We start from the raw sequence: 14,171 nt of genomic DNA on the forward strand, positions 1-14,171 counted from the left end.
GAGCCTTGTTCTGACTTAGGCCTTTCAGTGCCCTGTCAAACTCTTCACACAGTATCATATCTCCCATTTCGTTTTTGTCTGCATCCTCTTCTGCTTCCATAATATTGTCCTCAATTACATCACCCTTGTATAGACCCTCTCCATACACCTTCTTGCAGTTTCTTCAGTTTTAATCTGCTATAAACTATCAAGTTTTCTTTCTTTCTTTCTTTCTTTCTTTCTGTGTGTGCGTTGACAACTGAATGCTTCAGATTTTCAGTGAGTGGTCTCACTCAATCCTAAAGTACTTAACTTTTCACTAGAAATTTCCTGCAACATTTCTAAGTAGCAAAGCAAAGGAACAGAAAGCTAATTATTTTAACCACACTTATCCCAAATATGATTCTAGTATCTTAAGCACCTCACACACTGATACGACACAAATCAGTCATCCACTTACTGTTACCATTGAATACTTAATTTCATCGCTAATTAACAACTTTTCAACAGTAACATACAAAAAAGCAATTGAACAAGCACTTTGTGAAATTTTTATATCACTCAGGATTCAACACAAAGACTTCAGTCAAAATGTAAGACATACTCTCTGCTCATGTTGCAACAGCTAATAGCAAGTTCTTCATTATCATAAAAAATGCAAGTTGCGACTATTAGTCACTGAAATTTGTCATCTTACCTTTTCAGCATTAGAAATAAGCATGCGGTCCCATGCATTAATCTGCACAACCTGATTCATGAAAACTTTTTCTTGTTCCTCTAATTCCAGAGTCCATTTGTTTATGTTTTCTTCAAGCTGAGTGAAGTTAAGAGACGAAGTTGTACCTGCTGCACTTGAAACCCTAGAAGACAGAGAATAACTGGTTTCAGAGATCACAGCTGTGAATTTAAGTACTATATGATGAACTGCAAATATTAAACTCAAAGTACAAACATCAGCATACGAGTGAAACTTTATACTGCACTGTTACCTATGTACCAAGTACTAGGATGATGAAGCAAAACAAACAGGAACAAATCCTTTTTGCAGAAGGAGACATGTTCAGAATTTTATGTCAGACTTTTTAGTAAGTCAATTATATTTGCACCTAAAACCCCCAATATAAACAGTAATTTTCATCCTTTACTTTCCTTGAACATTTTTAAAAATAAAGGCACCTTCTGGTTAAAAAAAGTTAGCAATAGATTAATGCAATACGCATTAGGACAACAATTTGAGGCTAAGTATAGCATAAAGCATCACTCAATTTTGTTCATGTACCATAGCCCAATTCACAAATGATGGCATTTTACACAAGTCAAAGCATGGATGGGGACTGCAGTATCGCCAATTCCAAGTGACTGTTGTTGTACATGCATAGAGGGGCTTTATGCTTGAAGAAAGTTGTTTTCTCACTTGCTTATGTAGAATATGTCACTTACCACCTCATCACCATGATAACTAGCAACAAATTGAGTAAAAATTTACTAAATAACCTGCTATGAACACATTATATACGTTCACAGAATACAACATTCGAAATAGAGTGCACTTGGAACATTACCATTAAAGTTCATTGGCTGTTAGAGAAAGTGTGATGTCAGTTGTGCAGAACGAGTCTAAACTCTAGTGCCTTCTTTGTAATTTCAACTATAGAAAGAACGATGCTACTTAAGTGGAGGTGCTGTTCAGATCACAAAAGAGTGAAAGCAGAATTTCTTGTGGTGTCAGGGGCCATTCTGGAATTTGAATAGAGAGTTTTAAAGCCAACATGACAAACTAATCCCATAGAACTGTGGCAGAAAGCATTCTGACTTATATACTATTTTGCTACGGATCTGGCTAAACTGATGCAGTAAAAAATACACAAACTGCATATATCACAGACCATAACTTAAGAGACTTTTTTCATAGGATTTAAGATTGAAGGCAAACTGTATTTCTGGGTAACCTGGAGCAGACATAGTTAGTAGTCCATTAGCATCTCCCTTACGTTGTGTAATTAAATTTAAAAATTCTGCATTCAGTTCTCATTTATACAACGGAAACCAGTATGCACTAATTGTTATTGAAATGTGGCAATCAATAAAGAAATGCCTAGAAATGGCATAGCAACATCTCATTCTCCAACACTTTCCAAAATAAAACCATACATGTAAAGTTGACAGGTGCCAGAAATATGGAAGAAGAGCTGTGTTTGGTGTTGTTACGTGTATCATTTTCCCCTTGTAACTCTTTTGCTCTTTCCTAGAGCTGCTTCAGAAAAGAGCAAAAGAGTTACAAAGGAAAAACAATACAGATAAACATGCAAAAACAGCTTGAGAATTACACAAAGAAGTGCAGAACACAATAATTACACAGCCCAAAAATAAAGAGTGCAGCACACTACCAAACACAAACTGTGTGTAATAGTCTTAAGTGGTCACTGGATGAGTAATGGAAGATTCAGTTAGTCGACACAGAAATTACAAGTAAACACATTATCATCACTGCAAAGTTCAACAAACATACTGTGCCACGCAGGAGCACAATGCAGAAAGTTGATAATTAAAATGATGGTTGCAAACTCCCTCCATTTAATTATAGCATCTCATAAGGATTCTTCCAATGAATCTGTCTGGCATCTGACTTTCCTACAATTACTTTTACGTTGTTTCACTTTGAATCACTCTACATGACATTTCTGTGGGCCATAATGTTTTGACTCCTCTGCCAGTATTCTCTTCACATGGCACCCTGTGACTTTTCTCTCTTTCCTGGAATGAAGAAATCATTGTGTGGCAGGAACTTGCAGAATGACAAGGTGATTTCTGAGGTGTAATATTATCTGAACAGCCAAACTGCAGACTTTTGCAGATAAGGTGTTTGTCATACATCCACTATTTGGAAAAATGTGTCGCATTAAAGTCTTCAGATCCATAAAGTTGGCAAAGTAGTGGAATAATTTTGTTTTGCAGATGTCATTGGACTGTTTTCCTCAATGGCAGATAAATTTCAACAATTAATGAAAGAACTTCACAGGCTCAATTTGCATGTTCATCTGAAAACATTATTACAAAACTACAGAAATTACAGTGTCAACACAGTGAAAAAAATGTACAAATTAATACTGTAATCACAGAATTAGTTGGGTTGTATTTAGGACAACTGAAGACTATTCATTGTGGACAGCAAAAGGAATCAACAGCTTTTCAAAACTAAGCTTCTAGTATAGCTGAAAGGAAAAATTTCCCTTCAGTATATATCACCCATTTCCATTCATGGCTGTGAAATGCAGGTGTTGCTAGTTACTAAAAGAGACAGGCAGACATACAAATGGATCAAGAACAGAATGTAGTACAAGAAAACGTAAAGGATGTGGGCAGGACATACATCCACGCAAATGAATGGTTTATGCAATAAAGATGTACACTGATGGACTTTAAAAAATAAAAAAATGGATTTGATTACCTTATGGAATGTGGGTATATGACAATTGAAAACATGCAGAAGCAACATGGGTATGGCTGAAGCACATCTTTATCCAGCAGTGGCATCAAGTGGTTAAAAATGATGATGATTAAATTTTCCAAATGTGTGCTGCTATCTATTCGAAAGAAAATGTGTTGTCTGCTTAAGCAACCAGCATGAAAACTTAATGGCTACTAAACAACATTACTTCTGCATACATAAGCATGACTTCACTATAACTGAACCACTGGGTAAATAAACAAACAGTAATGCAAAATATTCATGGAAACTTCATTATGTGTGAACTGAAAATAGCAAGAATCCTAATGTAAGTGTTCCGTAACTCATGCGAACACAATGACATACTGAAAACAATTGGCACATTCTAATGATGGCTACAAGAAAGCGCTGGTGCTAGCCACAACATAGTTTACTCTAGAACAGCGAAGATACCTCAAAGATACCTCTCAATTTTCATTTCTGCAGCAATAAATTACACTTTTAACATTTTTCAACCAAACTTAGTAACTTTCCTGCATCACTTCAATTTCTCACAAGAGTGTACTGCAATTTGTAAAGTTTTCACGATTTCATGGAAATTACATGAAGTGTACCTAGAACTGCAGGATGAATCGATTGACCCCCAAGTAGTTTTTGGCTGGTAAAAGACGCTCTCAATGTCACTAATAAAGAGATTTTGCTTATTCTGGAAAAAATCAGATATTGAATCATAAAGTGACTTACTGGATTCTTTTGGTGATTATCATGATTATCTGTCAGAGTCAACTGACAATAAAAGTAGCAAGACAGAGGAAGAGAAACCACTATCAGATGTCCCCCCCCCCCCCATCTCAGTTCTTTCCATTACAAGCTCAAGATAAACTGGCACAACAGTGAAGCTGGCAGATGGAGATGGTATGGAATGGAAGGTCACTAACACAACACTGCCTGGAAGAACGGCTGCTTTGAATGCTCGGAAGGGGAGTGGGGCCACAGCAAATGCCTCACACCAAGTGTATAATTGCATCAACAATGCCTTCCCTCTTCTTTTTGATGAACAGATGATGTGGATAATAAAAAATGCACAGAATCAAATGCTCAGCACAAAATAAAAATCACCGCTTAGACTGTATTGTTGAAGGAACTGGAGAGTTTTTGGTATGATGTACACCAGAGATGCTCTTTGTGCTAAATGTGTCTCATTGAATGACCTTTGGTTGTGTTCCCTGAGGTAAAATTTTATCACTGATAAAATGACATGTGACAGATTCCTCCACTTCGATGGGAAGTCATCCTGAGTTCAATGCATCCCCGCTGAAAAGTTCACTAAAGTTTTGGGTTGCTACTGACATGTATCCACGTACATTTGCAATGGCTTCCCATACCTTGGTAAGGAGGAAGGTAGATCAGAGTATGTCATCCCTTGCCTCCTGGAGCCATTTCTTAAGCATGGAAGGAATGTGACAGCACTTATTCACATCCCTTCCGCTTGTCAATAAATTTCAACAGAAGTAAATATTGCTAGCGGGAACGGTGAACAAGATTTACAGAGAAATCCCGAACTGCTTCAAGAACAACTCTGACTCAAATTCCACCATCTTCCTGAAAAATATTGATAAACCAGGGTGCATCCTGACAGTGTACCAAGGGATGAAGAATAAGAACACCATTATTTTCAAAACATTACATCCTGAAGAACCTGTGGGCACTGAAGGAAAGACAAAACCAGGAATTGTTACCGTCTATAAAGCAACAAAGTGCAGTGTGGATGCATATGAGCAAGTGATTCACAGAAATTTAACTATGCCTTCTTGCAAGAGATGGTTGATGCCTGCCTTTATATCCTACACAGAGCAACAATAAATGTGTGTTTCTTCCAAAATCAAATAGCCTGAAGAGGAACGCATTTGGTCTTCAGCTAGTAAATGAACTCTCAAACTGAAAGCAACAAATCACAGGACAATAGTAAGAAAGCCAATCAAACAAAGAAGCAGCTGAAGGACTGGACAATTCAAAAAAGTGTCAAACTGGAAAGCTCACAGGAAATAAGATCAAATACATCTGTGAGACATGCAAAGAGGACCTCAGCCAGAAATGTGTGTGAAAAATATTAATAATGTACTCAAAGCACAATGTCTGAAAATAAACAAGTAAATAAATCAAAAAATGTCAGGAACTTTAAAAATGGGTCACATTTTTGAGTAGAAGTGCAAAGTTTTGTATCTGTAACAATAATCTTAGTTTTAGAAGTTCAAGGTACGACTTTGACTGAAAAATATGTGTGACTTACACATGAACAGAAAAAATAAAGGTCTTACTTCTAAAGGTTAAACTCATCAGGGATCAATGACTCATGCACACTGGTTTAGAGGGTGTCACATTTTCCATTGTTCTAGTGTTGCACACCAATGGATAGCTTTATCTAGTGCGCAAAGTTGCAAAGGAAAAAGTAAATAAATACATAAATAATTTATTTACTTTTTCCTTCTGCCTCCCACCATTCAACAACTACCCAATGTTAAAACGCTGAGTATATTTTCATTGTGGAACTGGTTTGTTTTTGCGACTGGAAACACCTCCTATTCCAAAACAGTCCTGTAACAGCCCTGCTATGTGAATTGTGTAGCATTTGTTCTGCACGTGTTTATGTGTTAACTATTCGTATTTTATGCTTCAGAGGTAAGTGAAAATGGAGAATGTGCTTGGCACTCATATAATGCAGTCTGTGGCATCACATAAAAAACACTCCCAAGCTGGCTGATATGCCATATCAACTGTTATCAATATCATGCAGAATTTTTGCCTTGAACCTTTATTCCTAAATTTTAAATTTGAACATGGAGTCAAATCGTTCAAAAAGGTGTTGTGACTGATTCTGAAAAGATAGCTTAATTAAATATAGTGGCTGACATTGCAACACAATGGATTTACAGACACATGATTACTTTTCATTGTTCAGCTGCAGAGCCTATACTAAGTTGGTCACTGAATTGCACAATACGTAGATACCAATATATGAAAATGAGTGAAATACCACACAAGGAGAATGCAATAGCCATAATAAGTCATCCACTCTGTGTCTGAGAATTGAGTATTATTAGTAGAACAAGGCAAAATATACTCTGCAATTGCACAGAGACATCATCCAATATGATGAAATTTTCTTTTATAGAGTTGTTACTTGTCACAACATAATGCAATTACCAACTTGCTCTCCTCATAATTTTGGTTATACGGGTTTTTAAAACAAGTTTTGTTCGAAGTAGAATATCTCCATGTCAGCATAAGTAGGACGGTTTACAAGCGAAAGCAATTTGTCCCCAAGTTGGGGAACATTTATAAACAATCTTCTCCTCTGTCTTCAGCACTTGAGAAATGGTCAACTGAATTCAATATGGTTTTACATGTCATTAAGATGTTATATGTTAAACAATACAGGAACTACAATCAATGTTATGAAAACAGAAAGTGCAAAAATTTATAAGTAAGAGTGCAGTCCACTTTAAATGAAATAAAAATAAAACCCTTTGTGTCATGTGGGTGCCATATCTGTCGAATGCTGATGAAGATGAAATTTGAAAATGAATTTTTCACATTTGAAGCATGTTAAAAGGATCACATCTGATTATCTAGGATGAATCTGCTACCTTAATCTGCTTCATCGTTATTGTTGTTATTATTGTTATTATTATTATTATTATTATTATTATTATTATTATTCTGGAAAGGCTGAAACAATAATTGGTGGGTCTATACAAATCATTTTAATCTACAGTTTGGTGAGAAGAAATCTGGATAGCAAAAATGAAAAAGTTATAACTAATTGGCACAATGTACCGGTCCACAAAGATGCTTTGGTAATGAATGAAACAATAAATATGCATTACTGGGACATTTATTCTATTCACAAGATTTAGTATAATCTGAATTCCCCATATTTTGAGATCTAAATGTATTAAAGGGATTTATGGTCGGAAAATTTTTTAGAGCAATCACGGTCATTACAGCTACAGATCAGTATTCTGCACATCACTTTATAGATGGAATATACCAGCTGGGAGAACATTCAGACAAAGCACATCTATATAAAATGAAACTACATTGCTATGAAGTTTTTTATGGAGTAAATAAATGCAGTATTTCACTGCCAGTCCAAAAACTTGTCAGCTTGCCCTGGTAATGACTGCTCTGCATCAACTTTATACTGTTTTCCCTAATTCTGGTACAAATAAATATCTTGAAATATTTAATAACAATATTACTTTGATAAAACCACTTCTTCCTTTCTTTCTTTTATTGCCAGGTGGCGTTTATGCACTGCTCATGCTACCACACGCAGAAGTGTATGGATTCCCAAGGATTAAAAGTTGCTTGTAGACGTGCAAAGGCTTATTTCACTACTAACATTATAAACTAAGATGGTTTACTACTTATTTATAAATGAAGCAGTTAATATATAATTGTGAATAATTATAGTGTAAATACTAACATAACTAACATAAATATATGTTGGCAATTTGTCAATTTTTTAATTGGACTAGGGCACAATGCCTATCGAGGGGGGAATCGCTAAGGATTTCAATACATGGTCTTCACAAACATGAATATGTAATCATCATCATTACCTTTTTGATTTTAGCCTATATGATACCGTATTTACTCGAATCTAAACCGCACTCGATTCTATGCCGCACCTGAAAAATGAGACTCGGAAAAAAAAAAAAGAAAGATTTCCGAATCCAAGCCGCACGTGAAATTCGAGACTCGAAATTCAAGGGGAGAGAAAAGTTTTAGGCCGCACCTCCAAATCGAAACAAAGTTGGTCCAGTGTAATATGAGACACAATTTAGGTCGAATGAATGACGATACAGTTACAGTAGTTTGGTTCGAGTCGTAAGCTTAGCAGTTAAGTTTTACCAGGTAGCCATTGCTATGCGTCAGGCGCTCCGTCCGTATTTATACGGGAACCCTTCCTTTTTCACGTGCTTCGTCTGGTTTGAATCGATTGCTTATTTTGCTTTGATCTGATAAGTGCCGTTTTCTTTGTTATAGGTGTTTACGTCACTCTAAGCTGAAAATGCATTACTGTACTGTGTCATGCATTGTTTGTCGCATTCTGATAGTGCGTGTTTATGACCTGTTGCCGCTCGTGGCATGGATTGCTTTTGTGCGTGCTACTGCCGCTTACAATTTAAAAAAAAAAAAAAAAAAAAGAGGAATCGTCTCATTAGCGCAACAATGGCAAGAGACTGCTATTTGTTGTTACTTACACTGCTGCTTTCTTTGATAATGATCACCAAGAACCAAATAATAGACTGCGTATGACAGAACATGTTCTGAACGAGAGTTAGGCGAAAATTTTTCTCCGTTTGAAAATCTTTGCGACCGCTTCATTAGTACATCAAATTCTGTACAGAAATTAGAATCATCTTAGATTTAAAAATCTAGTCAGTTGCCGTGCTTCATTTATGGCTGTATCACTATTAGGCATAAGAATAATACGAATATAAACATGACACGATATGTATATTCTTCCGCGTTTGCTGTTTTCTCACTCTAGTTTCGTAGTTTATTAGGCAGACAGGATTTAAATGAGATAGCAGCAAACATGAAAGAATACATGGCAAAATGTTTATGTTCATATTATTCTTATGGTGAAGAGAATACTGCATGTGATTCACATTTCATCGGGTTCCTATTAGCAACCATCTCTTCTCATAGGTAGGGAAAAATTCAGAACGTAGAGTTGGCCATACTGACAAACATCCCAACAGTCTCGCCAGTCGGATTTTTGCAGTACATTGAAATGCTGCTACACTCGAAGACGAACAATATGGAATTGTATTTACTTCCTTGGATAATGTATGAAAATGCAGTGGTCGAAACTCGGGGCGGAGAAAAAAAAGCTCGTCTTCCATCTTTTTTTTTTAATTACTTTACTGACGCAGAGGTTTTGGCGCCAGTATTTATCTTTGTGCCTACAAAGCATGCCTGTGTAGCGCTACATATATTCGACGGCAGAAGTTAGTTGTGGCGTCACCTACCAATATTTTCAGATCTTCGCTTGCTTTGCACTCGATTCTAAGCCGCAGGCGGTTTTTTGGATTACAAAAACCGGAAAAAAAGTGCGGCTTAGATTCGAGTAAATACGGTAATCACAGCAGCAAACAAGGTATATAGTAGATAGTCTCGTAAAATTTAATAAGTAATATCACCCTACACTAATAACTGCAGAGTGACAATTACTATGTGAAATAAAAAGTCATAACTTCTGAACAGTTTGTATCAGGATGTTCAAACTGCACAGTTGGCCGCGGGGCATGATGGGATTTAGTATGCGCATGCCTTCTTGTCGGCCATTTGCATGCGTAAATGTCACTGTACAGCGTGCCTGAGCACGCAACACTACGTGAGCAATAACAGCCCAACTGTGGCTCAAAGTAACTTTGCAACCAAGTTCAAGCTGAAGGCAACTGGTCCAAGTGTACTAACAATCAACAATTTGATTCACAAGTTTGAGAGAACATTCAGTGTTCGTGATGACAGTGTTGGCAATAGTGGTTGTCCAACAGGGGTGAAAACACCTGAAAACATTGAGAAGACAAGGGTTGTGTTTCAAACCAGCCCCAGGAAATTGATCAGACAAGCTGCACAACACGTGGGACATGGAGACACTGTGACAAATTGTTGTTGAAAACCTGTATCTCTTCCCATACAAAATTCAAACCCATCAGCCATTAAGCCATGAGGCCATGGACCCAGCGTTTGTGTTTCGCCAACATTATTGTTCACAGAATGGACAAACAGGACTTTGAAGCGAATATGATTTAGTTTAGTGACGAAGCTCACTTTCATTTGGATTGGTCCATCAACAAGCAAAATTGGCGCATTTGGGGAAATGAGAATCTGCATTTCACAACTGAGAAGTCTCTTCACCCTTAATGGCTGACTGTGTGGTCTGCAATGTCCAGTCACGGAATAATCAGTGCAATATTCCTTGATGGCATGTGAAGGTTTTGAAAGATGATTTCATCCTGATTATCCAAAATGACTCTGATTTCTACATGATATGGTTCATGCAAGATGGAGCTCAACCCCATTGAAGCAGGAGAGTGTCTAATGTCCTGGAGGAGCACTTTGTGGACCACATCTTGGCTCTGGGTTCCAACAGGCAGCTCGCGTGAGCCTCAATTGGCTGCCATATTCTTCGGATCTGAACACATGCGACTCTTTTTGTGGGGCTGTATTAAAGAGAAGGTGTACAGCAATAACCTCAAAACCATTTCTGAGTTGAAAACAGCCATTCAGGAGGCCATCAACAGCATCAATGTTCCGACACTTCAGCGGGTCATGCAGAATTTCGCTATTCGTCTGCACCACATTACCATGATGGCAGGCATATTGAACATGTCACAACCTAAATCTGAGTATCTGTTGTGACATTTACATGTTGAATAAAGTGTGTGTATGATGTACTTTTTTTTCATATAGCTCAATAATTGTCACCCTGTACCAAAATAACCAAGTGGAAGAACTTACACAGTGGTTGCACCCAGTCCGGCCTGTACAGATGAGCTTATTGCTATAGCCTGAATGGTCGTGGGTGCAGTTCCTGTAGCTGTTGATGTAGCAGCACTTGAGATGAGGGAGAAGCCAGATGCTGCAGTCGAAGGTAGGCTGAAGCCAGTAGCAGCGGTTGTTGTCGCCACTGTGCTTGTTCCTGCTGGTGCTGTTGTTCCTGATGCAGCAGCTGTTGACGTAGTGGCTGTAGTTTTTGGTGTTAGTGTCAGTCCTTCATAAATAACAAACCATTTAGTCTAAAGTATCTTAAATTTTTTTAAAAATGTTTTTCCTTTCAGCAAAAAACAGATGAGCTCACTGAATGTGAAGTTTTACTTACAGACTAAATTTTCTACACATTCTCATCCCAGATAAATATCTGAACTTCTCAGATAATATGTACTGATCTTTATGATAATAAACTACAGAAGAACAATAAGAAAAGTAACCACAGTGGTAACTGTGTAAATTACTCTAAGCACCACTCACTAACCAATGACACTAACAGTATTTAATGAAGCAAGATCAGTCAAGACAGAGCAGTAATGTTGTACAAAGAACAGTTTTGCCAGAGGCAGAGATTTCATGAGTGGTTGGTCCGGATGAATAGGCAGTGAACAAACTGCAAGCACCTGGACTCTGGGGTCTCACTGTAGTGTTGTTTCTCAAATACAACATTTAGGGTGGGGTGACTATATCACTTAGGTACTGAAAATCTTTTTTTTATTTTTCATTCTGAAAATGTAATACAGCTATTCCAAGACAATGATCTAATATCACAAAAAGTTCCCATATGACAATCACGGATTTTGCTGAAATTTTGTGTGAACATTCGCACATGCCCATAATGAACACTGATAATGTTTTATTATCATTAATCCATTACTTCCACAGGTATAGTCAATAGGAAGAATCCCGGAGAACTGAATGTTCAAATAAATTTTGGGCTTGCAGCCGGTTGTTGTTTAATCCATCATACAATATTTCGACTGGGCAAATGACAGTCTTCCTCAGGTGGGCAACTGGAAACTGACGAAGAGCTGCTCTGTTCTGGAATATAAAGCGCAGTCCGAGTATTCTATGCATGCATCAAAATCAAGCTGACAGACAGACCACATTTCCCAGCGGCAGCCTCCTTACTGGTGGAACTGCGGAACTCGGCTGTCCTCTGCATTACCACTTGCCATGGATGATGGCGCACTCTGTCGTCTTTGATTACAAAAGATCGTGGGGATGATGGGGTTCCATGCACTATAATCCTGGTAGGCGCGATTGCAGTTCATCAGATTCTCCACCAGGCGTTATTTACCATGGATTCTTTAATAATGGAGTAAGAAAAATATACTGTTTTATTATAGTTATATAGAATTATAGTTCTATCATGCTCTATTGAACATCCACTAGAAATACAGTGTTTGGCAGCAGCAGACTTGCTTGGTTGAAAAAGGCGAGTGCAATATTGATGTTCAAGTGCAGCATTCTTTCAGAGTGTGTGCGGTCCATCCTATATAAGCCATACCACACTGACAAGGTATTTTATTAATTCCAGCATTCCACAATAGCAAGTAATCCTACAATGGTCCCAAAAGGTCTACTATATTAAAGGATGGAAAGAAAATCACTTTCACCTGGAATGTACAGATGATTCTTACTATTTTAAATGAAATGTTGCCCACAAAAGGAAGAAAAGCTAAAGATTTTGCTGATGTGTTTTCCTCTTGTCCACTTGCTTTGGGTGCTTGTTTGGTTTTAACTGACAGTACCCTATTAATCTGCTGGGTGGAATATCCATTTTTCTCAACACTGTCTTCGGGTGGGCAACCTCATTTAGCAAACAATCTACATCTGAGACAGTGCGAGTTCTGTGTTCGATTGTCTTAGGCATGCTCATAGTCTGCAACAACAGGTGATGACAACTTGACGCTTGCAAATACAAATCGGTACGAGTGCCATTACGATAAACTGAAAGCTCCAAGAGCCATCACACTTTCATCTAACCAAGACAGCCAAGAAAGGGGGACAACCATCTTCTTTTATTTCCAAAATGAATGTTGTTAGAAATAGAGTTGGGGTGGTGAAGAAACTCCCTCAATTTATCTTCTCCATGAAGCCACACTATGAAAGTATTCACCACATATCTCCAAAATACTTTTGGGTTAAGGGCAACTTCGTGAAGCACTCTCTCCTCAAAATCCTTCATAAAAAGGTTGGCCACCAAGGGAGACAGAGGGCTGTCCATGGCAATGCCATCAGTCAATTCAAAATTTCTTGGTTTAAGATAAAATAGGTTGAGGATAGAGTATGCCAAAACAAAGCAGTAATGTCCACCTGCAACTTTATGCAAATTCATGCCAAAGAACCTGGAAGAGGGACATTTGTAAAATGTGACACTACATCAAAGCTAACCAAATTGCCAGAACTGCTTGGACAGAGAGCTGAGTACTGACATGATGTGAGCATTTATCCACCAATGGTCTCAACAAAGAAGCTATATATTTAGCTAAAACATATGTAGGAGCTCCAAAGTTGCTCACTATTGGATGTGATGGAACATTTTCCTTTTGAATTTTTGGAAAGTCATACAGTCTTGGTGGTACACAGTCATCTGGTCTTACCCTACTTACAATCCTCTGAGGTAAAGAGGAGGAATTCAGTAGTGCAGAACTTTTCTGTTGCAAATGTTCTGTGGGGTCACAATCAATTCTCCAACAGGCAGTCACTTAGCAGACCACATGTCTTATCTTTTTACACACTATATGGTAACACAACATTTGCATTACATTTATCAGCCTTCAGCACCATTATATCAGTATCCTCACATAAATTTCATAGTGCTGCCCTTCTGTTGAGGTTATGTTACTTATTTCTTCTGCACTATGCAATGGACAGTGTTGTACAGCTCCTTCAGTACCACTCACAAAACTTATTGCAGGTGGTGTTCTAGGTGTAGATGCAAAATTTGCGTCACTTGTGTAATACAAATAGAATTGTATTGTCCAAATTTTTCACCATAAATTGACAATGGAGCTTCGTGTAGTTACCTCTTGTGGCCATAACTGCTGTGGCAACAAATGATCAAAATTTTGACATCTGCTGAAAACTTGCATCCTTATGAATCCAACTGAACTTGGCCAAAATCATTCCATCAACTCAATTCCATGCAATAGGAGAGGGATGTTCTGTA

General features: G+C 37.7%; 1 protein-coding gene across 7 annotated transcripts in view; it reads right to left on the reverse strand.

Moving 5' to 3' along the window:
- LOC126190661 (nuclear pore glycoprotein p62) overlaps nucleotides 1–14,171 on the reverse strand; it is a 43,755-nt gene that overhangs the window by 11,886 nt on the left and 17,698 nt on the right. For 2 of the 7 annotated variants that reach the window (XM_049931100.1, XM_049931098.1), the window contains 2 exons: nucleotides 10,967–11,177; nucleotides 677–839 (listed from right to left, as the gene is read on the reverse strand). In XM_049931100.1, coding sequence (XP_049787057.1) covers nucleotides 677–839; nucleotides 10,967–11,177 — 374 coding nt within the window. Of the gene's footprint in view, nucleotides 1–676; nucleotides 840–10,966; nucleotides 11,220–12,100; nucleotides 12,305–14,171 lie in introns of all 7 variants that reach the window. The other 5 variants (XM_049931096.1, XM_049931095.1, XM_049931097.1 and 2 more) reach the window with 3 other exon arrangements.

This window comes from Schistocerca cancellata, chromosome 6 (genome assembly GCF_023864275.1).
Source record: "Schistocerca cancellata isolate TAMUIC-IGC-003103 chromosome 6, iqSchCanc2.1, whole genome shotgun sequence".
Lineage (NCBI taxonomy): Eukaryota > Metazoa > Arthropoda > Insecta > Orthoptera > Acrididae > Schistocerca > Schistocerca cancellata.